This window comes from Myxine glutinosa, chromosome 6 (assembly GCF_964187855.1).
Source record: "Myxine glutinosa chromosome 6, kmMyxGlut1.1, whole genome shotgun sequence".
Taxonomy (NCBI): Eukaryota; Metazoa; Chordata; class Myxini; order Myxiniformes; family Myxinidae; genus Myxine; species Myxine glutinosa.
Window position 1 is genome coordinate 136,730,323 of NC_136266.1, and position 26,893 is coordinate 136,757,215.

The 26,893-nt window shown below is 43.1% G+C and overlaps 1 protein-coding gene across 1 annotated transcript in view; it reads left to right on the forward strand.

The window, feature by feature from the left end:
* Positions 1-10,881: 10,881 nt before the first annotated feature.
* LOC137430349 (receptor tyrosine-protein kinase erbB-4-like) overlaps positions 10,882-26,893 on the forward strand; it is a 724,268-nt gene continuing 708,256 nt past the window's right edge. Inside the window, exon 1 of the mRNA XM_068121152.2 lies at positions 10,882-11,180. Coding sequence (XP_067977253.2) covers positions 11,093-11,180 — 88 coding nt within the window. The 5' untranslated portion in view covers positions 10,882-11,092. The remainder of the gene's footprint in view (positions 11,181-26,893) is intronic.

The window sequence follows — 26,893 nt, forward strand, 5'->3', positions numbered from 1 at the left end:
AACAAGGGGACGAATCCCCCCTTGGAAAGGGGAAGAAGGGTGGCGAAGAACTGTAACAATATATATATATATATATATATATATATATATATATATATATATATATATATATATATATATATATGTGTGTGTGTATGTATATGTGTGTGTATGTATATATGTGTATATGTATATATGTGTGTATGTATATATGTGTGTATGTATATATGTGTATATGTATATATGTGTATATGTATATATGTGTGTATGTATATATGTGTATATGTATATATATGTGTATATGTATATTGTTGTGGATATGAGAATGGTTTTTTAAAATTTATTGTATAGTAAATTGTTGAAAATATCACCCTCTGTAAAATGTAATGATTCCTTGTAAATACCTCCGTAGTGTAAAGATAAAAAGGGCGTCTCGGTAGTTATTCCATAAACACCACATTGCAGGACCCGATAAAACCCTTGTTCAGTAGCTTATATCTTATTATGTGTCTTAGGGTAAGGCTGTGTCTCCCATTAATTTAAATACTCCATTGCACCAAGTGAAATAAGAGTAGATCCCCTTTCATTTCATTTCAATGGCCAACTGCATTTTGGGCGGTTTTCTTGAACCACCATTGGCCACGAGGCAGGGTTGGGGAAGAAAGGCGTGTCTCCACCTCGTCATAGAGGGGAGGAGTGAGCCAGCCCCGAACAACCAACCGAGCACGAGGGGTTTGGTTTGAGAGGGCGGAGGAAGAGCGATCGTGGAGGTTCGCAAAGGTTCAAGGGTGGGGCTATATATAACCCATGAGAGACGCCCCCAACAGAGATGCGCTTTTACTGAGACAAGGAGATGAGTCTGAAAAGAGAGGTCCATGACAAGAGCTGAGTTGGTCGTCAAGGGTGGTCAGTGGTTGCGTTGAGTGGTTGCGTTGGAGAAAGAGTGGTTGGACAAAAGAAAGAGAGAGGAGAGAACCCGTGACGCCAGACCCCCCACCAGCGCGTCGGCTCCGACCGTGATCCGACCCGTGATCCGACCCGTGATCCGACCCGTGATCACGCGCACATGACAGGATCGGTGGCATCAGCGGCCGTCGAGGTCCAGCCCGACGTCCCGTGTGGGATCAAGCTCCAGCCAGCTCTGTGCCGTCCTCCCCCTCCAGCCACACACCTCCTTCCAGCCAATCCACTCTGCAATTCCCCGTGTGAGTCGTCTTTGTTTGTTCTGTCCTGGGTAGGTAATTAAGCTTGTATAAGGAATTCACTGTGTCACCTGCGTCTCATGTCCCTGTACATAATCGTGACTGCTCTTTTTGCTTATGTGTGTAAATAGTAATAAATCCCGTTACTCTTCTGTACGTCTTCTTCCTCTTTGCATTCGGTCGCTTTAGAGTTTTCCAGATTGAGTAGCTGTGGCGCGATACGGCCAACGTTTGGGTAAATCGGGTGAATCGGGGAAGAACAGTTCGGCCGCGGTTATAACTCCGCTCGGTAAAAATAACATCCTAATCCGCGGACCGTAACAAATTGGTGTCGGGGAGTGAGATACGAGGCCCGAAGCACGCTTAATGCGCTCAAAATTACGAGCTGCTGGAAATTTGTGTTGTTTTAAAGCAAAACCCGAATTTTGAAATCGCGCCATGGCTGGTCAAGGCGACGGGATGTCGGTGGGAGAGATAGACGGGGTGGAATCGACCCAGGACCTCGGGAAAATGTATGTGGAGGAAAGGGAGGAGGAGAAAAATAGCAATGTGGTTGCGGAGGTTTCAGACGCGCAAAATGACGCTCTCGCGCACGAGGTTACGGGCGCGCAAAATGGCGCCTTGGCGCACGTGGTTACAGCGGCAGCAAATCTGGCAGCGCCCGTGACCGTAGCAGCACCGGTGAATTGGGACCTCTTCATGATACAAATAAGGGCGCTCATGGTCCAGACAAGTGAAGACCTGAGGAAGGACTTGGGGAACCGGATGGATGCTCAGGGTGAGCGGATAAGGGACGAAGCGAGGGCTAATAGTGAGCAAATAAGGGACGAAGCGAGGGCTTAGAGTGAGCAATTGGGGGTAATGAGGGACGAAGCAAGGGGTACCGGGGAGGGGTTAGACAAGAAATTTGGGAAGTTAGACGACAAATTTGAGGGGTTAGACAACGGGATAAAAGAGGTAAAGAATGGGTTAACGGGGGTGGAAAATAGAATGGCTGCCCAGGAGAATCAGATAGAGGGGGTGAAAAACGGGTTAATGGGGTTAGAAAATAGGATGGAAGACAAATTGCGGGAAATAGGGGAGCAATCCGCCCGGGAAATCGAACAGATTGGGAATCAGATAGAGGAGGTGAAAATCGGGTTAGAAAGTAAATTGGATGCTCAGAGGGATGAATTGGGACAGATGAGGGTGGCATCTACAAAAGAGATGGAGGAGATGAAAGAGGAGATACGACGAGGTGTGAGTGAGGAGGTCTCGGGGGTACGCGAGGAGGTAAAGCGAGGCGAAAAGCATATAGAGAAAGAGGTGAGGAATAATACGGCGAGGTTACAAGGGGGCATAGAGGACCTGACGGAGGAGGTGGAACAGCTGACGGAGGGACAAAAAGAACTAACGGAGCAGGTTCAAAGGAACACTGCGGTACTAGGAGGGTTAAAAGCGACACAAAACGACATTAAAAATGACTTAATAGCGACACAGAGGCAATGTCGGATGGTACGTGACGGACTGACAACGAGGTTGGAAGAGGTGACAGAAGTAATGGAGACGAAGGACCGAGAGGTGAGGACGCACATAGAAACGGTCAAGGTAGCCTTAGAGGACGAACTTGAGGAGACGCACCGGGAAATAAAAGAGGTGAAGCAAAAATTAGAGGAAGTGGAAGAAGAGGTGAGTGAAATTAAGAAGAGACGAAGGGAAACTAAAAAGGAAATAAAGGAGGAGGTAATGGAATTGGTACAAGGTCTGTGCTCGAATCGTGATGATGTGCTTACTAACCAAATAAAGAGTTTGCAGGTGGCAGAGGAGGTGCGGAGACGAGGTGTCAAGGTGAGTGGCGATATACGTGGAAATGTACATGATGTGAGGAAAGCTTCAGTCGGATTGGGGGTTGATGTGGACCCGGGTGTTCGTGAGAGGCCGTTGGTGAAGTGTGCGACAGGTACGGTGTGCGAAAAAAGAGGTGTGCGAGAATGTCCGACCATGGGGTGTGTGAGGAAAAAGTGCGCGCTGAGGAGTGAGTGTGCTGTCGAGAGTGAGTCGGTCGTAGCGCGTGTGCGAGGGAGCACATGGAAGCGCGTAGTGAGAAGTGTTACAGAGGATGTAACGGAAGCATGCACGCCTGTGGTGAGTGTTACGGAGGAGGTAACGAAAGAGTGTGCGCAAGAGGATGCGCGGGAAAGGTGTGTAACGGACGGGTGCATGGGGAAAGAGTGCGCTGTCAAGACTGAGGGAGAATGCATGCCTGTGGTGAGTGTTACAGAGGGTGTAACAGGAGAGTGTGCGCAAGAGTGTGCGCGAGAAAGGGGTGTAACGGACGGGTGCATGAGGAAAGAGTGCGCTGTCGAGAGTAAGGGTGAGTGCGCTGTCAAGAGTGGTGGTGAAAGTAGTGAGAGTGACACGGAGCGTGAGTTGGTTGTGACAGGTGAGAGAGGATGTACACCTGGAATGGAAGGAAGCACACCTGGAATGGTAGAGCGTGTATGGGAATGCACGCTGGAATTAGTAGTGAGGCACGTGGTTGGGTGTGCGAGTGAGAGCACACCTGTGATTGTCACAGAGGAAGTGACCGAGAAGGGGGCGCGAAGAGGTGTGTTGGTGAGGTGTGCGAGCGACGAGTGTGTGCAAAGGTGTTCGGTGGTCAGGTGTGTGACCAAGTCTGTGAGCGGAATGAGTGAACCTGGGTGTGTTAGAGAAGGTGCAATGACGAGGAGCATGGGAACAGCTGGATGTATGAGCAAGAAAGGGGTAGCGTATGCGTGTGAGCATGCAGGTGAGGCATAGACGTTAACCGGGTTAGCGGTTAGAGCGACTTATAGTCGAATCGGGCCCTCGGTGCGTCCCGGGTTCCGCGTGCCGCGAGGACTAGCGGGGATCCGAACCACGGCGGGTTCGAAAGGACCGCCGTACGTGATCCACGCTGGGCCGCGCTTGGAATGGCCGCGTCCGTGCTCCGCTAGGCGGAACGGGCAGCCCGATAGGAAGGGTCGTCATGGCGACCCCTTTTTGTTGAGGCGGTCCGGCAGGTCGAGATCGGGCAATTGGATGGCTCCGTGCCGAGGTGGTGCGTGGGATCTCGGCCCGGGTAAGCGCCCTTCCCTGCACCGAGTGCCGGACGCATCCAGCCGCCGGCACCAAACAACCCGCATTCATTGCTCGGCTTTACAAAGCCGGGCTGTGGAAGTGAATTGGCGCACCGAGAGGATCTAGTAAGTAGACGGGTGATGAGGATAGTGGGCTGGACCCGAAATTAGAAAAACAAAATTTGATAATGGTACAGTGATTGGCAGATGATTGGCAAATTTTTGATTTGTGGGATTTGGACGAGCAAAATTTATAGTAAGAGATGCCCCATGTGATGGGATGGCCAATCCACCATCCCTCACAGCAGGGGGGCAAAGGAGCACTAGTTTATGGGGTTTATGGCAGTGAAAACTAGCCCGGGAGGGTTTGGATAATGTGTAGGGACCTAGAGATGACCTTAGGTAACGTTAAGATTAGGTAGTGACAATGATACCTGTAGTGGGGACGCAGGTAGATTAGTGTGGATGATAATGACGTGGTATGTGCTTAGTTTAAAGGGAAGACGGGGAGCACTAAGTTAGCAGGGCAACAGGTAGATGAGATGATGCCGTGTGTGTGAGGATCGGAAGTGTATTGAGCAGGGTATGAGTAAATGATTGTGAGTGTGAATTGTGGTGTGATTGCACAGGTGTGCAACTGGACAGGTGTATGGAGCAGTGTTTGAGTGAGTGATGGTGATGTGAGTTGTGCTGACCAAATGGTCCAGGAAGGAAGGAGGGTGCAGGTGGCACCAGGTGAGATTGCACAGGTGTGCAACTGCAGGTGTATGAAGAATGGTTGTGTGGAATATATGGAGTCTGGAGAATATGGAGTATTGGAATGGATGGTCGTGGAGTGAGTATGATGGAAACTGTGGAGTGGAGTGGATGGTGCGGAGGTGTGAATGGGGGAAGAGTGGACCCCCATCACGAATACCCGGGGATGGTAGTGTAAGTGTTAGGTAGAGGGTATAGGTAAATTGTGGTTGGATATTGGCATCTGTGGTGCGGGTGAAAGAATGGTATTTGGATGGGTGCATTAGTGTTGTGGAAATGGCTGGGCGTGTAGCCTGTTAGTGTGTGTAGTTGGTTTGGGCACTCCACCACTGTGAGGATGTCGGCCAGGTGAGGCCGCAGGTGGGCTCTGGGAGCCGGTAGTTGTGGATGGGGCCCGAGGATCCGGAGGACGGACCCGGGTAGCCCAGTGCCAGAGGGCACCAAGGGGTGACAGAGCCAGGAGGGGCCTTCCCCAATTAGATAGGTTAGGGTGAGGAGCTAGGTAAGCTCGGGTGGCAACTGCAGTGGTGGAGGTGTGCAGGTGGGTAGACCTGCTGGGAGAGCTACACGTCACAGCCCAGAAATTGTGCAAGGGCACCGGGAGATGAATCGGGGGAGTGAGACCCCAAATTGAGCAGCACCACAGTTTGGCCAATGGGAATTGGTTTTTAGAACCCATAGTGTAAGTTGGCCAATGGATTGGCAGGGAGAGACCCCGGTTAGTGTAAAGTGTGTTAATGTCATTTAGAGGATAGTTAGGATTGAAGTCTCCTCGCACCATCTGCATCCACTCACCTGAGATGACGTACCTCCACACCATGCCATGTTTAATTATTTTTGATGCAAATGTTTTGGATTGTGAGACGCATCATGACGTGGGTGTGACATTGTGCTTTGTGTTCCATCTCTTCCTCCTTATGAGGATTGATGACGAATTGGGTGATGGCAAATTTTGGATAGAGGGATTGTGAAGACGAATTTGGTATAGGAGAAATATGGGGAAGACGTGACAGTAGTGACGAATTTGTAAAGGTGTAGATTTTGTACATATGGGGTAAGGGGCAAGGGTAGTGTAGGTGACAGGGGGGGGGGTGACGTACGGTAGGGACGAGCTTTCTCACTTCGCTCTCCGTACGCATTTCGCCTTGCATTGCCTTGTTTGATGTGTACCCTTGTGACCTTACCCCTCGCTCATTTGTCTTCCCCCTTTTGTCTCCCACATGACCTGTGCGCCATTGGGCGCCGAGGGGAGCGTGCGTGAGTCGGCCATTGTGCGCCCGAAATTCCCAAAACCAGCTGTCTGCATCGATGCACCACATTATGGACCACATGTCTGTGGCCGAGCACCACTGATGGACCCCATGGGTTGGGGCATGGCCCCTCTGCTGGAACCGGCCATGAGGGCTCGAAATCTTGCAGGCGGACCTTGGCCACAGGGCACCGATGCCCCACAGGTGAACCACACTAGTCGGCCCTGTGGGCCATAAATAAAATAAATAAACATGGACACGTTGGGTGCATTTTACTTTATTGCAAATAGGCCGCCAACAAAGGAAAAAGACAACATCTGGAAGAAATAATAATAGCCAGCAGAGGGAGCCGAAGAGCAAGAGATCACCTGCAGGGTTAGGGGTTGTTTGGTTATTTTTATTCATGAACACTGATGAACTATGATGACTGGGCACCGATTGGTGCCTGAGGGTGTATTGGTGCGTTTTTGGGTGCTTTCATGGTGCGTCGATGCAGAGCAGACTGTCTCCCCCCCCCCCCCTCCCCCCCCCCCCAGAAAGAACAATTACAGGTCCTGGGTTACGTTTTGTAAATAAAAGTAGCGTCAATTGTAAATAATGCTCCCCACCGTCAGTGTGTAGTTTGAAGACCATTCCGCAATTCGGTTAACTGTGGGCGTAAGTCTGTTAGGCAGGGTGCAATGGAGCAGCGGGACACATTTATTTATGTTTTAAAACTGTCACACTCAGGGTCAGGTTAAAAGTAGAGGGAACTACACCTACGATCCTACGTGTCACACTAAATTTAAGTTGTAGGCTCGGGCCGTGCCTAAGAGGAGGAGGGTGCAGTGTTGTGGATATGAGAATGGTTTTTTTTAATTTTATTGTATAGTAAATTGTTGTAAATATCACCCTCTGTAAAATGTAATGATTCCTTGTAAATACCTCCGTAGTGTAAAGATAAAAAGGGCATCTCGGTAGTTATACCATATACACCACATTGCAGGACCCGATAAAACCCTTGTTCAGTAGCTTATATCTTATTATGTGTCTTAGGGTAAGGCTGTGTCTCCCATTAATTTAAATACTCCATTGCACCAAGTGAAATAAGAGTAGATCCCCTTTCATTTCATTTCAATGGCCAACTGCATTTTGGGCGGTTTTCTTCAACCACCATTGGCCACGAGGCAGGGTTGGGGAAGAAAGCCGTGTCTCCACCTCGTCATAGAGGGGAGGAGTGAGCCAGCCCCAAACAACCAACCGAGCACGAGGGGTTTGGTTTGAGAGGGCGGAGGAAGAGCGATCGGGGAGGTTCGCAAAGGTTCAAGGGTGGGGCTATATATAACCCATGAGAGACGCCCCCAACAGAGATGCGCTTTTACTGAGACAAGGAGATGAGTCTGAAAAGAGAGGTCCATGACAAGAGCTGAGTTGGTCGTCAGGGGTGGTCAGTGGTTGCGTTGAGTGGTTGCGTTGGAGAAAGAGTGGTTGGACAAAAGAAAGAGAGAGGAGAGAACCCGTCACGCCAGACCCCCCACCAGCGCGTCGGCTCCGACCGTGATCCGACCCGTGATCCGACCCGTGATCCGACCCGTGATCGCGCGCACACGACAGGATCGGTGGCATCAGCGGCCGTCGAGGTCCAGCCCGACGTCCCGTGCGGGATCAAGCTCCAGCCAGCTCCGTGCCGTCCTCCCCCTCCAGCCACACTCCTCCTTCCAGCCAATCCACTCTGCATTTCCCCGTGTGAGTCGTCTTTGTTTGTTCTGTCCTGGGTAGGTAATTAAGCTTGTATAAGGAATTCACTGTGTCACCTGCGTCTCATGTCCCTGTACATAATCGTGACTGCTCTTTTTGCTTATGTGTGTAAATAGTAATAAATCCCGTTACTCTTCTGTACGTCTTCTTCCTCTTTGCATTCGGTCGCTTTAGAGTTTTCCAGATTGAGTAGCTGTGGCGCGATACGGCCAACGTTTGGGTAAATCGGGTGAATCGGGGAAGAACAGTTCGGCCGCGGTTATACCTCCGCTCGGTAAAAATAACATCCTAATCCGCGGACCGTAACAATATATATGTATATATGTGTATTGTGTATATGTATATATGTGTGTATGTATATATGTGTATATGTATATATGTGTATATGTGCATATGTGTATATGTATATATGTGTTTATGTATGTATATATATATATATATATATATATATATATATATATATATATATATATATATATATATGTGTGTGTGTGTATATGTGTATATGTGAAAATGTATATATGTGAATATGTATATATGTGAATATGTGTTCATGTATATATGTGTATATGTGTATATGTATATATGTGTTTATGTATATATATGTATATATGTGTATGTGTTTATGTATATATGTGTATATATATATATATATATATGTGAATATGTATATATGTGTTCATGTATATATGTACATATGTGTATATGTATATATGTGTATATGTACATATGTGTATATGTATATATGTGTATATGTGTATAACTGTATGTGTATATGTATATATATATATATGTGTATATGTGTTCATGTATGTTTGTGTTCATGTATATATGTACATATGTGTATATGTGTATATGTATATATGTGTATAACTGTATATGTATATATGTGTATATGTATATATGTGTACACTGTACATGTATATATGTGTATATGTATATATGTGTATATGTATATATGTGTTTATGTATATATGTGTATATGTATGTCTGTGCATATGTATGTATGTGCATATGTATGTATGTATGTGTATATGTATGTATGTGTATATTAATATGTACATATGTGTATATGTATATATGTGTATATGTGTATAACTGTATGTGTATATGTATATATATGTATATATGTGTTCATGTATATATGTATATGTGCGTATATGTGTATGACTGTATATGTACATATGTGTATATGTGAATATGTATATATGTGTTCATGGATATATATGCATATATGTGTATATGTATATATGTGTATATGTGTATATGTGAATATGTATATATGTGTTCATGTATATATGTACATTGTACATATGTGTACATGTATATATGTGTATATGTATATATGTGTATATGTATATATGTGTTTATGTACATATGTGTATATGTATGTATGTGCATATGTATGTATGTGCATATGTATCTATGTATGTGTATATGTATGTATGTGTATATGTACATATGTGTATATGTATATATGTGTATATGTGTATAACTGTATGTGTATATGTATATATATGTATATATGTGTTCATGTATATATGTATATATGCGTATATGTGTATAACTGTATATGTACATATGTGTATATGTGAATATGTATATATGTGTTCATGTATATATGTATATATGTGTATATGTATATATGTGTATATGTGTATATATGTGTATATGTGACTATGTATATATGTGTTCATGTATATATGTACATATGTGTGCATGTATATATGTGTATATGTATATATGTGTATATATATATATGTGTAGATGTATATATGTGTTTATCTATATATATATATATATGTATGTACGTGCATATGTATGTATGTGCATAAATATATATGTGTATATGTATGTATGTGTATATGTATATATGTGTGTAGGTATATATGTGTATATGTATGTATTTGTATATGTATGTCTTTGTATCTGTATATATGTGTATATGTATATATGTGTATATGTATATATGTGTATGTGTTTCTATGTATATATGTGTGTATGTATATATGTGTATATGTTTCTATATGTTTTTGTGTATATGTATATATGTGTGTATGTATATATGTGTGTATGTATAAATGTGTATTTGTATATATGTGTATATGTGTGTATGTATATATGTGTGTATGTATATGTGTGTGTATGTATATATGTGTGTATGTATATATGTGTATAACTCTGTCGTCACTGTCATATATCTTCATGATTCTTAGTTTTTTGTTTGCATGTATGTTATTGTTATATGTTATATGTGTGCATGTTACATGTTATATGTCACATGTTATATATTATGTTATACATATTGTTATATGTGTGCATGTATATATGTGTGTATGTATATATGTGTGCATGTATATATGTGTATATGTGTATATGTGTGTATGTGTGTTTGTGTACATATGTATAACTCTGTCGCCACGGTCATGTATCTTAATAATTCTTCGTTTTTGTTTAAATCTTTTTTTCAGAACTATTTGAACGGTCCCTGGTTTGATGCAGTGAGAGCTGAGCACGGTATTGATTTCGCTTGACTGTGCCCACCACCTAACTTGGTGAGCGGAATGAATTGAAGAAACTCAAGGAGACCATGAAGCCACCTCCTCCTCCCAATTTCCCGTCAGGTGGTTCCATTTTCAGGCCTTAAAAACATGAGAATCAAACCTCCTGAAGTCTTGCTCTTCCTGGAAAATGAATCTTGCGATGTGCGCACACGATGCCCCCACCACAATACCCCTCCTCCCCCCACCCTGCTTTGAACCTCACGCCCAAAACACACCCACCATTCTATTCCACCCCTCCCCTCTCCCCGCTGCTCTGTATCTGTTTTGCTCCCTCCCCTCTACCTCCCCTTTTCCCTCCTCCTTCTACTAACACCCCCTTTGGCGGTGCCAAACGACAGGCTACAGCCTCCAGCGCGCCTGCCGCAAATACTCGGCGCCTCGGCGGCGTCGCTGCTCGAACAACTAACTCTCCGTCGCCACGGTCACCCTTATCAGCTTTGAAAACAAGTTGTCTGGGCTCATACAAGAGATCCGAGCCCGGGTGGGACTGTGGGAGTATCTTTGGGTCGCCGTGTTGAGTCAAGATGCTCCTGCCAAGCGTTTTCTGTCTGCTTCCACCGTTGCTGCTGCTGCTTCTGCTACCCTCGGCTCGCACAGGATCCTCGTATCAAGGTGGGAACGTCACTCGCGTTTTGTGGGCATTGCCCGGCTGTACGCACGTTATCAGACGGTGGGACAGTTTCCCACAAGTCCGGGGGAATCCCACCGATGTCGGGTGGCCGGTGCTACCTCGCTGCTAGCCGGTATATTTTTAGCCCGTCTGGTGTGAAGTTTCAGGTCGCCCCCGGCCCCAAACCGGTATCGAAACTCCGTTTGCCCGTACATTGCGCACACGTCGCTGTCGATGTTTTGCTTCTCCCGCGAACTTTCCGCACGAGTTGCACCAAAGGCGAGTCGAGGGTTTTCGCGTCTTCCCTCGCAGACTCGCACCGTTCGTGACTCGCACGGCGACGTACGAACTTTCGTGCGTTTCTAACCCGCGACGCACGAACAGCTCGACCACCGACCTCCCGTAGCTCCTCGAGTGCTCGGCACGCGCCCCACGTGTGCCAGGAGCGGCGCGCGCACAGGTGATCCTTGGGCAGATCGAACGTTGCCCAATATTAGTGCAGGATGCTTCCGATTTATATAGAAATACCAGGAGAGTTGGGGGTTGCTCTTCAGGATGTCTAGTTCCAAGCACATTATCCTGACAATGCGCTTTTCGTGTTGTCACAGTGACGCTCGACGCGCTTTGGGTAAACGCGCGTGATTCGGCGCCACCTGATCGCCCAAGTCCTGTTATTGCATTATCACTGCTATTATTATTATTATTATTATTATTATTATTATTATTATCGTTCGCGCAGTTCCTCTGCTGACATAGTTTGCCTCCCTGTAATCCACGCCACATTCAATGCGTTGCGAATCTCAGACCTTCGAGCCACTGCGCCCGCAGGAAGCAGAATGTAACCCGCCACGTGTATATAGACGCAGTTGCCCGCGAACATGGTTCCTTGGGCGAATTCAACAGATGCTCCAAAATCGAGGTCGACAAACATCTCCAACATCTCCGTGCACCGTCTCCGGTGGCATCAGATTTGGCGGAGTGAATTGGATGTGGGGAGTCAATAAAGAGTGGCAATTAATCCAGTATGACCTTCTAAATCCACACTTTGTTGTAACTGCTCCTTTCAACTTGTTTCCATCTTCGTATCAGACAGTAGGTCTTGCATGTGCAGGAGCGGATATTCCGGAGCGCTGCGCCAGTCCATCAGCGGGTGATGCGCAGCTCATTGGCAATGGCTATGGGCAGCCAGACGACTGCATGGACATGGTGATTCCATTTCAGGTTTCCGACATCGAGTCGATAAACCTATAATATGTTTTGTAGAAGCCATCATTCGAATTTGTATAATTTGATTCATCACTATGTAATCGATGGAATATCATGCGTACGCTTCCAATGAGCACTCTTATGTGTTAGGAGCACAAATTGGATTTGAACAGAATTACAGTGGATAAGGTCCACTGGATGGAAGATCTATTCCTTGTATGTTCACAGTTGGGCAATATTGTAGGGTTGCCCCTTCTTATACAAAGAAGGTTGCGGACGACCAGTCCTGATCAACTTGTTCATGGTGTCGGAGCTGCTACCCAGACATATACCATACTCTAACAGAGCAAGCGGTGTAACCTGTTGTCAAGGGGCATCCAAGAAGACCAAACCTCTTGCTCAGGCAGGAACTACTGGTCTACTTATTACAATAACTCACCTACTCTTCACGAAGGACACCGTAGGATATTTAACGTCTGCAACTAAAGCTTGCAGATGGGACACCCATCCAGGAAAGGCACGAGATTCTAACCCAGGTTAGAGATCTCATTGTCTAGTGTGCATACCTTTACGCCATCAGCCAGGTAGAGTAGCCCTTTGGAAGTGTGAACGTGGGATGTAAGGGCGAGGTGCTGGTGTTAAGCACAAACAAATAATTAGAAACCCACTCACTCACCCAAGAGCTGGATTTTATATAAGTGATTATTGATTTTGGTGCCTTTACGTGATGCTCATTTATTTTGTTCCATTGTGCAGCTGATGTTATCACGTTGGGCAGCGTCAGGGAGGGAGGTTTCCGCGACGGGTTTGAAGGTTGCGCGAAGAATGAATGATCTGTTCCTCGAAAACGCGATGCTGTCTGTGCACCTCGATCCCTTTACCATTGAAATCAGATTTCACTCCCAAGTGTTTTTGCGTGAAGGACTCATGCACATGCCTGAATTTATGTGGAATTTCAGATATTGGGTTCCTGATGATGGTCTATCAAATTTATGGAGCATATTGTCGTATGGCTATTTTACGAACAATTGATTTGCCATTCATGTTAGGACCCAATGGTGCAGTTTATATCCTCTCTCTTTCTCCTTCTCTCTCTCCTCTCTACTTTCAGTGACTATTTGATGCTTTTCTTGTGAAAACAAACAATCGAACACTATCCCAAAGACATCTAATGTCAAACTTGTCTATGAGAGATTTCTTGTTCATACAGCCTTTTATCGAACAAAGGAATCTCGTTAATTGTTCAGCAATTGTTGAAGAACAAAGGAAAGATGCAGAGGGCATGGGGCTTGCAGATGGGGTTGAGTGGGTATACAAATGGATCGATAAGCAAAAGGACATTTGATGATTTGTAATGATAAGAAGGTGATTGCCACACAAATGTGTCTCACGTGAACACGGGCTGATTATCCTGTTTTGCTTGTGGTTTACCTGATTTTTTAAAAATTGAGGTATTTCACCTAACATTTATGTGGAAAGTTGTATCATAATTGCATTAGTGTATTGAAATTGTATTATGTAGGAATTTTGGAATATTGTATTATAATTGCGCCATAATACTGAATCTCATGGGGAACTAGAACGGCACTCGGTAGAGCGCATACATCCGCCGGGCTGAACAGTTTACCTTTTGTATCCCACTGATAGGCCAAATCGGTTGTGGCACACCAATTGTGATAGGCCAATTGTTCATTGTGGCACACCAAACCTGTCCTCGATGTTTCGGCAGAATCCATTCACAACTTTTTGAGATATTGTGCTATATATCGTTTTTGGCCCTAATCTATCAATGGTGAAGAATCACTTAAAAAAATTCTAGTATCTGGATCCAGATCTTCACCCAAATATAAAAACTTTGGCCAAGTTTCGTCCCAATCCGTCCAAAACTTTTTGAAATATCATGCTGGATATCGTTTTTGGTTCTATCTCTTAATAGTGAAGAATCACTTTAAAAATCCCAGTATCCGGATCCATATTTCACTAAAATCTAAAAACGTTGTCCTTGACACAGACATAACCTGTCCTCGAAGTTTTATCCAAATCTGTCCATAACTTTTTGAGATATCCTGCTATATATCGTTTTTGTCCCTAATTTCTCAATGGTGAAGAATCACTTTAAAAATTCTAGTATCCGGATCCATATTTCACTAAAATCTAAAATTTTTGTCCTTGACACACGCACAACCTGTCCTCGAAGTTTTGTCCAAATCCATCCATACCTTTTTGAGATATCCTGCTGTGTATCGTTTTTGGCCCTAATTTCTCAATGGTGAAGAATCACTTAAAAAATTCTAGTATCCGGATCCATATTTCACTAAAATCTAAAAACGTTGTCCTTGACACAGACATAACCTGTCCTCAAAGTTTTGTCCAAATCCGTCCATACCTTTTTGAGATATCCTGCTATATATCGTTTTTGGCCCTAATCTCTCAATGGTGAAAAATCGCTTTAAAAATTCTAGTATCCGGATCCAGATCTTCACTAAAATCTAAAAACGTTGTCCTTGACACAGACATAACCTGTCCTCAAAGTTTTGTCCAAATCCGTCCATAACTTTTTGAGATATCCTGCTATATATCGTTTTTGTCCCTAATTTCTCAATGGTGAAAAATCACTTCAAAAATTATAGTATCCGGGTCCATATTTCACTAAAATCTAAAAACGTTGTCCTTGACACACAAATAACCTGTCCTCGAAGTTTTGTCCAAATCCATCGACAACTTTTTGAGATATCCTGCTATATATCGTTTTTGGCCCTAATCTCTCAATGGTGAAAAATCGCTTTAAAAATTCTAGTATCCGGATCCAGACCTTCACTAAAATCTAAAAAAAATTGTCCTTGACACACGCACAACCTGTCCTCGAAGTTTCGTCCAAATCGGTGCAAAACCTTTTGAGATATCCTGCTCACAGACAGACAAATAGACCACCAGATAAGGGCGAAAACATAATCTTTGCCACCGAAGTAAAAATAGGAATCCCTCTCGTCTTTGTTGCTGTGAAGTTTTTCCGAAAGGAATCACGTCTTGTTTTCCTTTCCCAGTAAAAGAATTGCTGTAGTAACGTTTTCACAAAACACTATTGTTTGTTTTGTCATGGTGAGTTTTTTTCCCCCATCTAATGGGATTAGTACAGAGGTTAAAGTATTCTGCAGGTTCTTCTCGCACAGAGATCGGTGCTGAGTGGTTAAAGAGAGCTGCCGTGTACTGTACGTGGTAACCACAGCACATGGTAAACACGCAAAGGCTATTTGTGTGAAACGATGGATGGAATCAACAGGACATTGATCCAAGTATGCAAACCACCCTGGGAAGCAAGAAGCTGACGTGTTGGGTGTCACCCCGTTGTCGGAGCGAAAGAGGCTCATGGAAGCCGAAGGGTTCAAGTCCGAAACGTCACCTTCTCCTTGCTTCCCACGGCTTCCTTCACAAGCAAGACTAGGTTTCCATCCTATATGTATGAAAGTCCTTCTTTTTTTTTTTGGAGACTTTTGTTTTTATTTATGATATATGCTCTAATTAGTGTCAACAAACTGTACATTAAATAATAATAAAAAAATGCTGCCATGCAGATTTTTACCATAAATAATGCAAGCCAAACTATAATAAACGATAAATCGTAACGAAAATAATTTTTCATTGATATATTTGGGAAAATTACAAACCCAGACCAGGAATGGAAGCCAGGTCCTCTGGGTGACCCGCACCTGTACTCCGCCATGTGAGATATCTGGGCGACCCAAAAAAAATTCAATAATTTAAAATTTCAATTTTTTAAAAAGAAAATAATTTTAATTTTTGACTATTCTCTCCTCTTCCAACTCTCTCCCTCTGCCTCCTCCTCTTTCTCTATTTTGTAAAAGCACTAGCCGGGCCAAACGAGTTCGCAGTGATTTCTGCGTTGAGGATACCTCCACATTCTTCTTCACTAAAATCTTGACTAACAGGTTGAGATGGTTTGGTCAGTGTTGAGGAAGGATGAAAGTGACTGGTTGAGAAGAGTGATGGAAATGAATGTAGAAGGAAGTAGAGGACGGGGAAGACCGAGAAAGACTTGGCTAAAGATGGTGGAAGAAGAAATGCGGGCAAGGGGGTTAACAAGGAGAGATGCAGAAAATATGGCAAAATGGAGAAGATTGTCATGGGGACCGCAAAGCTAACCCCCGCTCTAGCAGGGAAAATGGCCTTAACATGCCTGTTGTTGTTGTTGTTGTTGTACTAAAATCTAAAATCTTTGTCCTTGACACACACACAACCTCAGATTTCGGGATACAAAAAAGATAGCAGAAACGAAAATACAACTACAGTTGTTTAAGTGTCTAAAAGTGGTAAACGAATGGACTGATACCCTTCATTTACCATTTATATACCCTGCACATATACACCATGGAACAAATGTTTTATTTTTACAATGCCTAAAGGCTCTTGGAGGAACTTACATATAATGTGCTCGAGAGATGTTGAAAAAGTTCCAGGTGCAAGGTGTTCATTAGCAACATCGAGGCTGTTTTTTTTTTTTTTTTTTGCTCATTATAAAGCAACCTGTAGCATGTTTATGTGTCTTTCGTTTCAGTAGTCTGACATTGCTGCTCGCTTCAGAGTATAGATCAGATCTTTGCTCCAGCATACAATTATGAATCGCACTAAAATTGAACACAGGAATGGCATCATATTTTTTTATGCGAAGAAGGTGCTAGTTCAAAATAAGTCAAAAGATGTCTGCTGGCCACGTGCAGAAAAGGTATGCTCATGTTGTGAGGTGGCAAGGATCATAGCCTCAATTTTGTGAAATCCAAGGGAATTCTGCTGATTGACAATGAGCCTCATTTAATTAAAATCACGGGGGAATATTATGTCAACATCATGCAAAAGGATTGGGGCACACCATCAATCCCAACCACCGAGGGATATTGACCGTAGTTGTCCTACTCCTTCCTGCCGACAGACCGTACCTGCGCACAAGGTTTCTGCAGATTTGTGGATCTTGCTTGGAGCAGCTGCATCGTACCCATATAGGCCAGACCTAGTCTCCGTTTCACATCACCACTGTCTACTTATCTGTCTCAACAAATGCAGTCCCAACTGTGTGGCCACCACGTCGCTGTTGAAGTGACTGGAGCAATGAGCAGAATTAAAGTTTACATTTTGCTGCCAGGGACAGTCTAAAGGACAAATGCAGCAGGTGCAATGAAGTCAATGAATCCGACGGATGGCACACATTGAATCATATATGAATCGTATATAACAGTTTGCATGCATTTGGACTTGTGAGTATCTTGTTGCTTGAAATTATTGAATGCCCCATAGATATTGGCTGCAGGACGAGGAGATTTTGGAGATTTTGGTGTCGCTTTCCTTGAACTGCAAGGAAATGAGGCGGTATTGGACATCCAGCGCAATATACGACACATGAACCTGTAATTATAGATTTTGATGAGCTTTGTGCTCAAATTGTAACGTAAAATGGGCAAACCAACCATGAGGTACATGTACGGTTCTTTTCTCTTGGTAATCTACTGACTCATTGTCTGACACAACATAATCTTTGTGCGACTGATGCAGTATTCACTATTTCCATGAAGAATATACAACTGACTATCATCCCCGACAATGGCGTGATCTCAGATTACTGGCGTTAACGCCGCATCTCCTCTGGAATAGCAAGCATCCACTTTGAGCAATTTAAAGATTCCAATCTTGCAATGGTCCTCAAGATGATGATTTTGAGCAAGTTATAGCTTGATAGTGATATTGTCACCATGAAAGGTCTGTACCCTCTGGCTATCCCCAGAGAAGTCAACCTAACTCTCTGGTTTGAGCTGAAATTGGTCCTTCTGGCAAGTATGTGTAAAAAAAATACATCTCTGTCTACCCTGTCTTTGTCGGCCTACCTCTGTCTCTTCCTCACTTGTCTCCTTCCTTCCTCGCTATCTTCCTCCCCTCTCCCCCTTCATCTTTTCCCTCCCCATCTCAATTTCCCCCCCCCCCCCTCTCCCTCTTTCTCTCCCTCTATCTTTCTTCCCCATTCTCTGTTCCACCCCCTCTCACGCCTCCTCCACCATCTCTCCTTCCTTCCCCCATCTCCCTCTTTCTCTCCCTCTATCTTTCTTCCCCATTCTCTGTTCCACCCCTTCTCACGCCTCCTCCACCATCTCTCCTTCCTTCCCCCATCTCCCTCTTTCTCTCCCTCTATCTTTCTTCCCCATTCTCTGTTCCACCCCCTTTCACGCCTCCTCCCCCCATCTCTTCTCCCCTCTCCTGTCCACCTCTCTCTCTCCTTCTCCTGGTCTTTCCTCTAATATCTTCCTCTCTCTTTCCATCTCCTACCATCTTCCATCTCTCTCCATTTCCTTCGGTCTCCTTCTTTCTCCTTCGTCTTTTTTTGTATTCCGCACACCACTGCTCAAACAGATTTTCTCCTTCTGCTGAACAAAGCCAAAATGAGCATTTTCCAGGACAAGTGTTAAGATAAACTTGTGAAAATCAATGTGACTATTGCACACTACCCTTTTTGTGTGGTAATCTGTGGTAAAGCCATGTGGAAATTTCTCTTCACACATACTTGTCATTTTTCTTGATTGCTTTGCTTTTCTTTTTCTTCTTCATCTTGTAAATGTTAATGAATAATTTAAGCTTTATTGCCTTTTTCTCTCCTATTTAATTATTGCAAAAACGAATGAGTTCCAAGATGCTTGTTAGAGCATTTTATGATGGTTTCCGCAATGACATTTGGGTGCAAAATCAGGAATTAAATAAACGAGAAGCCTTTTCCACTGTTTTGGGAATTTTATGTCTTTGGTTTTGAAAAACGTCTTTTCTTCCTTGCAGATTGATTCGAAAGTCACAGAAAGCATGTGGCTACCTTTTTATTGTTGGGTGGTTTAACTTTTGCAGCTTTCGTTTGAATCGCACGCAATTCCATATTAACAACACAGTTACTACATGCACTGAATGGCTATCGAATATTTATTCTTGCCAGGCCGGAGCAATCACTCATGGCATGATCTGTTGTAATTTGAGTTATATTATTTGGGTTTTGAGGTCTGTACCTACACTTTCCAGCACAGATTGTGCAATGTTTCCTTGGGTATAAAAACGTTGCACCGTGTTGCCCTAAACACCATTTGACAGCAATGAAAGTTGCAAATTTTCTGTAAAATCTTAGGTAGGCCTACATTTTAAGCAGCATCAGCTGTATACTTGGAGATGTAGTCCTATCTAACAACTATGTTCCTTCGGAGTTATGTCGTTGATAGTCTGTCACGTTCCCGGACAAAGGACGGTAGAAGGGAAGGAACGAGTGCCACAGAAGGATAGCCCCAGTGCCAGTGCTCATATCATGCTCTTCCCAGTTTGACAGTGATGGATGGTGGAGGTTCAATCTCTCAAGCATGGCGGATGGGTTTGAGGGTGGGAAAGCATTCGCTGATGCCGGTTTTGCTTTGCTCCTTACTGGGTTTGAGGTGGGTATAAATCAGCAAGAAAAAATTTCACAAAACTCCATTTTCAATCCTCAACAAAAGCCTTGCAGCCTAGGCAATGCCTTCACCTGGTGGTGCAGCTCGTGATTTGTCTCCTGCTGCTTGGGACTTGATTTCGTTTAATCAAGGGAATAATTCCACTACTCGAATTTAGTAGAAACATCTTCACTGAGATGCTTTGACCAACGCTCCCCATCTGGAATTTAATGAAATGACCATCTGAGATCGAATGATAAAACCCGTAGAACTCAATGACGTGCTGCATCCTAATAACGGAAGGATTTTCTCTGAAGTTGTTCAAAATTAATTTGATCTCTGTTTGCAGAAAGGTGCTTGTAATGATTGTGTTTGTGGGTGACTGATATAATTGGTGCCACAAACTAAAAATAGAAGTATACGCTTAACCAGGACTCACCAGGCCTGCATATTGCAAAGCATTTTGTGCAACAGGATTGGAACAGGTTTACAGCTCGGATACACCTTCATTTCTCATCTAGTTGATATTAAGAGCATCGCTGATAGTGACTTCAGGCGGTTGCTACAGTTTTGTGTTTCTATGTCTAAGTGTTAAATGAAACCAATTGTTTCGTTGACAAATAATCACAAAATGTATTCATCTATGACTTAGAGGTCCCCTTTTTGAAGCAATGTTTTATGGCCGGATGCCCTTCCTGCCGCCAACTCTATTCGTCGCCTCTTGCAACACACAGGGAATTACCAGTGAACTGGTGCTCAATTTGCCGACCTCGGAAGGATGACAGGCTGAGTCAACCCCCTGGTGTTAATTCAGCGATGACCGGGATTACGAACACCAGGATCTCTGGGATCCCAAGCCGGCACCCTAACCGCTAAGCCAACACCAGGCTTACAGTCCTTCTGAGGTCGGCAAATTGAGTACCAGTTCACTGGTAATTCCCTGTGTGTCGCAAAAACTCTGCGGGGAAAAAAGGCCTCTACAGGTGGTCATGACTTTATTTAATTTAATGAAAACGCCACAGGGAATTTTTAAGGAAAGGTAAAAACTAGGATGCTCGATGCCTTCATATTTTCGAACAATGAGAAGTTTAAAAATAAAAAACACGACTTTCAATAAAGTATAATTATATTTATTGTTTCATTCATATTTTAGGAAACCTCCACCTGGTGCATCATAATGACAACATTTATAAGTGTGACTGCAGAAAAAGCAGATCTGCTATCCTCCAGAGTAGCAATTATCATATGCACGACCCATCGCAGAATAGAAGGAACTCGATGTTAATCCCTTATATCTTAGGCAGGTTTTTGATTACCAATATATATATATATATATCAATATACTGTATATATATACATCATTGATATATATATATATATATATACAGTCACGTGAAAAAGTAAGTACACCCCATGTAAAGTTTTGACTTTTTCAACATATACACAAAGAATTAAGTTAAGCACCCCCCCGTTTTTTTTACAACCTCGCACATTACAAGTTTGTTGTCGTCAAAACAGTGTAATATACCCATGATATTGCTATATTTTCTGGAGAAGTGATATTATGGTCACATAAAAACATAACAATCATGCCGTTTTCAATATTTTATTCTGAATAATTTAAGGTGAAATTTTTTGGGAATTTTAGGCATATTTTCACCTCAATTTAAGTATGGAGCTATAGGTCCATCACGGACAGTGTGGATGACGTTTATGTTTTCTAACGTACAGTCATTGTTCTGAGAAGACCTCGAGCGATCTTTGCGTCAATAACGTGTGTAGGACCCACGTGATCGGATGGAGCAAGGTGCTGTGACAACCATCCCCTGGCCTGCGTACAGTCCTGACCTGAACCCCCCCGAGCACGTTTGGGACATGTTGGGACGACAAATTGCGAAGATGGTCCCTCCAATAGCCAATCTGGATGAATTGGAACGTGCATTACATCGGGAATGGAACAACCTGCCACAGCAACGCATACGACGGCTTACAGGGTCTATGAGACGTAGGGTTGAGTCAGTGATCCGATCACGTGGGTCCTCCACACGTTATTGACGCAAAGATCGCTAGAGGTCTTCTCAGAACAATGACTGTACGTTAGAAAACATAAACGTCATCCACACTGTCCGTGATGGACCTATAGCTCCATACTTAAATTGAGGTGAAAATATGCCTAAAATTCCCAAAAAATTTCACCTTAAATTATTCAGAATAAAATATTGAAAACGGCATGATTGTTATGTTTTTATGTGACCATAATATCACTTCTCCAGAAAATATAGCAATATCATGGGTATATTACACTGTTTTGACGACAACAAACTTGTAATGTGCGAGGTTGTAAAAAAACGGGGGGGTGCTTAACTTAATTCTTTGTGTATATTTCAACATACAGCTATTTGATCTTCATTTCAACAATATTGATAGATAAAGGTGATATAATATAACAAATATCATGAAACATTTACATTTTGTAGTCCATTGTATAATTTAAATAAACATAAATGCAAATTTCGCATGTGGAAAAAGTAAGTACACCCTTGGCTCTAATAGGTGGTATTGCCCCCTTTGGCAGAAACAACCTCAAGTAGGCGTTTCTTATAACTGTCTACCAGTCTCTGACATCGACTGGGAGAAATTTTTGCCCACTCCTCCATGCAGAATTCTTTCAGCTGTGCGATGTTTGAGGGGTTTCTTGCATGCACAGCTCGTTTCAAATCCCCCCACAACATCTCGATGGGAGTTAGATCCGGGCTTTGACTTGGCCATTCCAGAACCCTCCATTTCTTTCTTTTCAGCCATTCCTTGGTGGATTTACTGGTATGTTTAGGGTCATTGTCATGCTGCAAGGTCCACCTTCGGTTGAGCTTCAACTCTCCGACAGATGGCCTCACATTATCCTCAAGCACCCTCTGGTACAATGAAGAATTCATAGTGGATTCTATGATGGTGAGCTGCCCAGGCCCTGATGCAGCAAAGCTGCCCCAAACCATAATATTTCCACCACCATGCTTTACAGTTGGTATCAGGTTCTTGTGGTCAAATGCTGTCTTTGGTTTTCGCCAAACATGTCTTCTGGTACTGTGACCAAATAGCTCTACCTTTGACTCATCTGTCCAGAGCACATTGCTCCAGAAGTGCTGGTCTTTGCCGAGGTGTTAATTGGCAAACTTTAGTCTTGCCCTGATGTTCTTTCTGGACAGCAAAGGTTTCCTCCTGGCACACCTCCCATGTAGATCAAATTTGTGCAGCCTCTTTCTAATGGTGGACTCGAGCACTTTGACATCAACAGTGGCAAGAGCTACCTGTAGGTCCTGTGATGACATTCTGGGGATCTTAGAGACTTCTTTCAGCATCTTGGAGTCTGCTCTCGGGCTGAACTTGCTGGGGTGGCCTGGCCTGAACAAGTTGGGGGTTGTTTGGAATCTTCTCCACTTGTAGATGATCTCCGGACAGTCGAATGATTGATTTCAAATTGTTTGGAGATCTTTTTAAATCCCTTCCCAGACTTGTAGGCATCTATAACCTTCTTTCTGAAGGCCTCAGAGAGCTCTTTTGATCTAGACATGGTGATGCCGCAAACTTCAACAACAAAGAGCAAACCAAACGAAATGTCTGAAGTTTAAATAAGACAGGTTCCTCCAAGATCCTCTCTGACGATGTTCTAATCATTTGCACCTGAGCTGGTGCACCTGATTCTAATTTTAGGTATTTGAAGTACTGATAAATGTAGGGGTGAACTTACTTTTTCCACATGCGAAATTTGCATTTATGTTTATTTAAATTATACAATGGACTACAAAATGTAAATGTTTCATGATATTTGTTGTATTATATCACCTTTATCTATCAATATTGTTGAAATGAAGATCAAATAGCTGTATGTTGAAATATGTTGGAAAAGTCAAAACTTTACATGGGGTGTACTTACTTTTTCACGAGACTGTATATGCCTTTACAATTTAGAGTTTGAAACATTGGATCTACTACAGGGAGATGTAACTCAGTGTGTGATCCTTGGCTGTGGTTTCTCATGTTTGCTGAACTGTGATTGGTGTAGATTGTGTTTGTTTTACATTCACCAACCAAAAGGTTAGAGAGAAAGCCCTCATTGAGGGAACAGGAAAGTGATGTAAACAGCATGATTTTTTTTTTCAACATTTTTTATTATTCTGACAAACCCTCCATCCTGTAATTCATAGTTTATCTGCATTGGCTGTGGCATATTTGCAAAACCATTTAGTAGACATGTTTGAAGGAATGTATGAATAATCATTCTGGATTCAACCTGGGGGTTATGTAAGGAATGCCATTTCCTCCTGAAAAAGAGCCTATGTAGCTAATGAAACATACAAATGAAAGCTAAGCTCATTCTGCTGAGCTCTATGAATGGCCTCCGTGGATTAGTTTATTGCATTTTAATGATTGCCCATTTCTGCAAAATGTGTACAATGTCAACATCTAAGCAGAAACTTTCCCATTGCAATGATGGCAGTTCTTGACATAAATAGGACCATTCCGCTGGGATTCTCAACAGCGAGGAAATCTCACGAGGCATTGCGTTGATAATAGTTAGTTGGAGTCTAAAACTAGTTGATGCGCATCCCAGTAAAGATGTTTTATTCTATATATTAATGATACAAAATCGCTAAAGATAACTAATCAATAATTATAAGTGATAAATTTTTTCAAATATATATATATATATTAGCGAGGTACCCGTGCTACGTTACGCACGTGTGGGGAGCCATACGTAAATAGACAATGCAGAAACGGTGAATGCTAAAGCATGAAACCAATAAATTCCACATTCCTGTAGCACCTTCAGTCGCACGTCAGACATGGACAGCAGGTTCGTGAAAGACTTAGGTAAAAAAAAAAAACGACGAATGGGAAACCATGGAACCAATAAATTACACATTCCTGTGCCACCTGTAATCGAACGTCAAGCATGGACAGCAGGTTCGTGAAGGACTTCCACGAAAAACGTACCTGTTTCAATGGTTCCACACCCAGTCCATAGTGAATCTGCATATGGCGATCCACGAATGTCACGCTTAGAAAGTAGAAACCGCCACGTCATTTCGTCATTCACTTGAACTCAATATCTCTATTTTCATTCCAAACAGCATAACTCCAATCACAAATTAAATAGCATTAATATAAAAAATAAACTTTTACCAACATTCGTGACATAAACAAATATTTAATATCCGGAGGGAAACACGGCCTCAAAAGGTGGTTCTTCTTCGGATGTGAAATAGTTCCTTACGGTTGGGTGAATACAATTACGAATTCAAAATCGTAATTGTATTCACTCAATTCCAAACGTCATTCCAATCATAAATTGATACTTTAACAACATACTGTTTTAATTGACGGTTATATTGAGATATTATCAAACCAGCTCATTACCGTCATCTGTCCACTTCCGGATTCGCGGCAGGTTCGTATCGAGTTAATTTCAAAATCATAATTTTATTGAGGAATTTTTGAAACCTCCTTTGGGGATGGACAGACAGACAGATGCTCTTGTTTTATAATATTAATATACATACATATATATGTAAAATTATCCTTCTTTCAACAAAAACGAAGTTCTAACAACCACACAACTTTGGGAATATAGATTCAATGACACACACACACACACACACACATACAGACACACACACACACACACACACACACACACACACACACACACACACACATACAGATACCACACACACACACACACACACACTCACACCCTACACTCTACACACACACACACACACACACACACACACACACACACACACACACACACACACCACACACACACACACACACACACAGATACCACACACACACACACACACACACACACTCACACCCTACACTCTACACACACACACACACACACACACACACACACACACACACACACACACACACACACACACACACACACCCACCAGCATCATCATCAATTTAATAATGCGTACGTACTTCAATGCGACTCCCTGATCATATGCGATTCATACACGATGATCATCATCTAGAATTATCGTCAAATGTATTTCCTTACCACCTTGAAATGATGCAGTGAAAAAAGAAGCAAAAACCAGAAGAGCCGTAGAAGTAGTAACAATAATATTGATAATAAAAGTCCTTTGAGCTGGCTATACTTGATGGTTTCCAGATATCTGTACAGATTCAACTGCATATTTCAGAAAGAGCCCAAGGGGATGCTTGGAGTGTTCACTATTACCGGACTCAGTGGAATAATGGTTCGTGTCCGCTCCGAGTCTGGGAGGTCAGTGGTTCGGACTCCAGCCCAGTCATACCAAAGGCCTCAGCAGATTGAGCCTGGACAAACCCTGTGAGTTGCTCTCCATGGGGAGGAAGAAAATTTTTAATTGCCTTGCTAAGTGCAGAAAGGAAAGTGATGTCTTAAAGATACCCAGAGTGCACCGGGAAGTTAAGTCATGACTGCGCTTGTGTGAAAGTCCAGTGTTGTGTCATGTATTTACCTGCACCTATGTGCATGATTTATGTTGCACCTACTCAATGAGTCTTCAACCATGTTAAAAAGGGGTTATCATAAAATTTGCTGATCAGACTTTTCTTTTTTTTTAAACGAGATTCCTTACAAGGAGGAACTTAAATGCAAGAGTCCAATCAGCCAATAAAAGCCTGCACAATGGTTGTCAACATATGGTTGTTTGTCTGTGCTCTATCCTTTATAAATGCTGAGTGCGGAGCAACCAGCACGTACTATTTTTTTTAGTCTTTGGTATCATTCCGCCATCGTTCGAACCACCAACCTCCCAGACCCAGTGCAGACACTCCAACCATTTTGCCATGGAGTCGGGTAAAATCTTCCAAGGTGAAATTGGCAGCAAGTGCTTCATGAAAACATTCAGCAGTTACACTCAAAATGAGTTCTGATCAGGTTTGCATCAGGTAAAGAGCTGACTGACCTTTCATATGTTATGAATAATGGGTCCCATGGATTGGTGATATTACCATCACATTACACCTTCCAAAGACAACTGTGGGTCGTG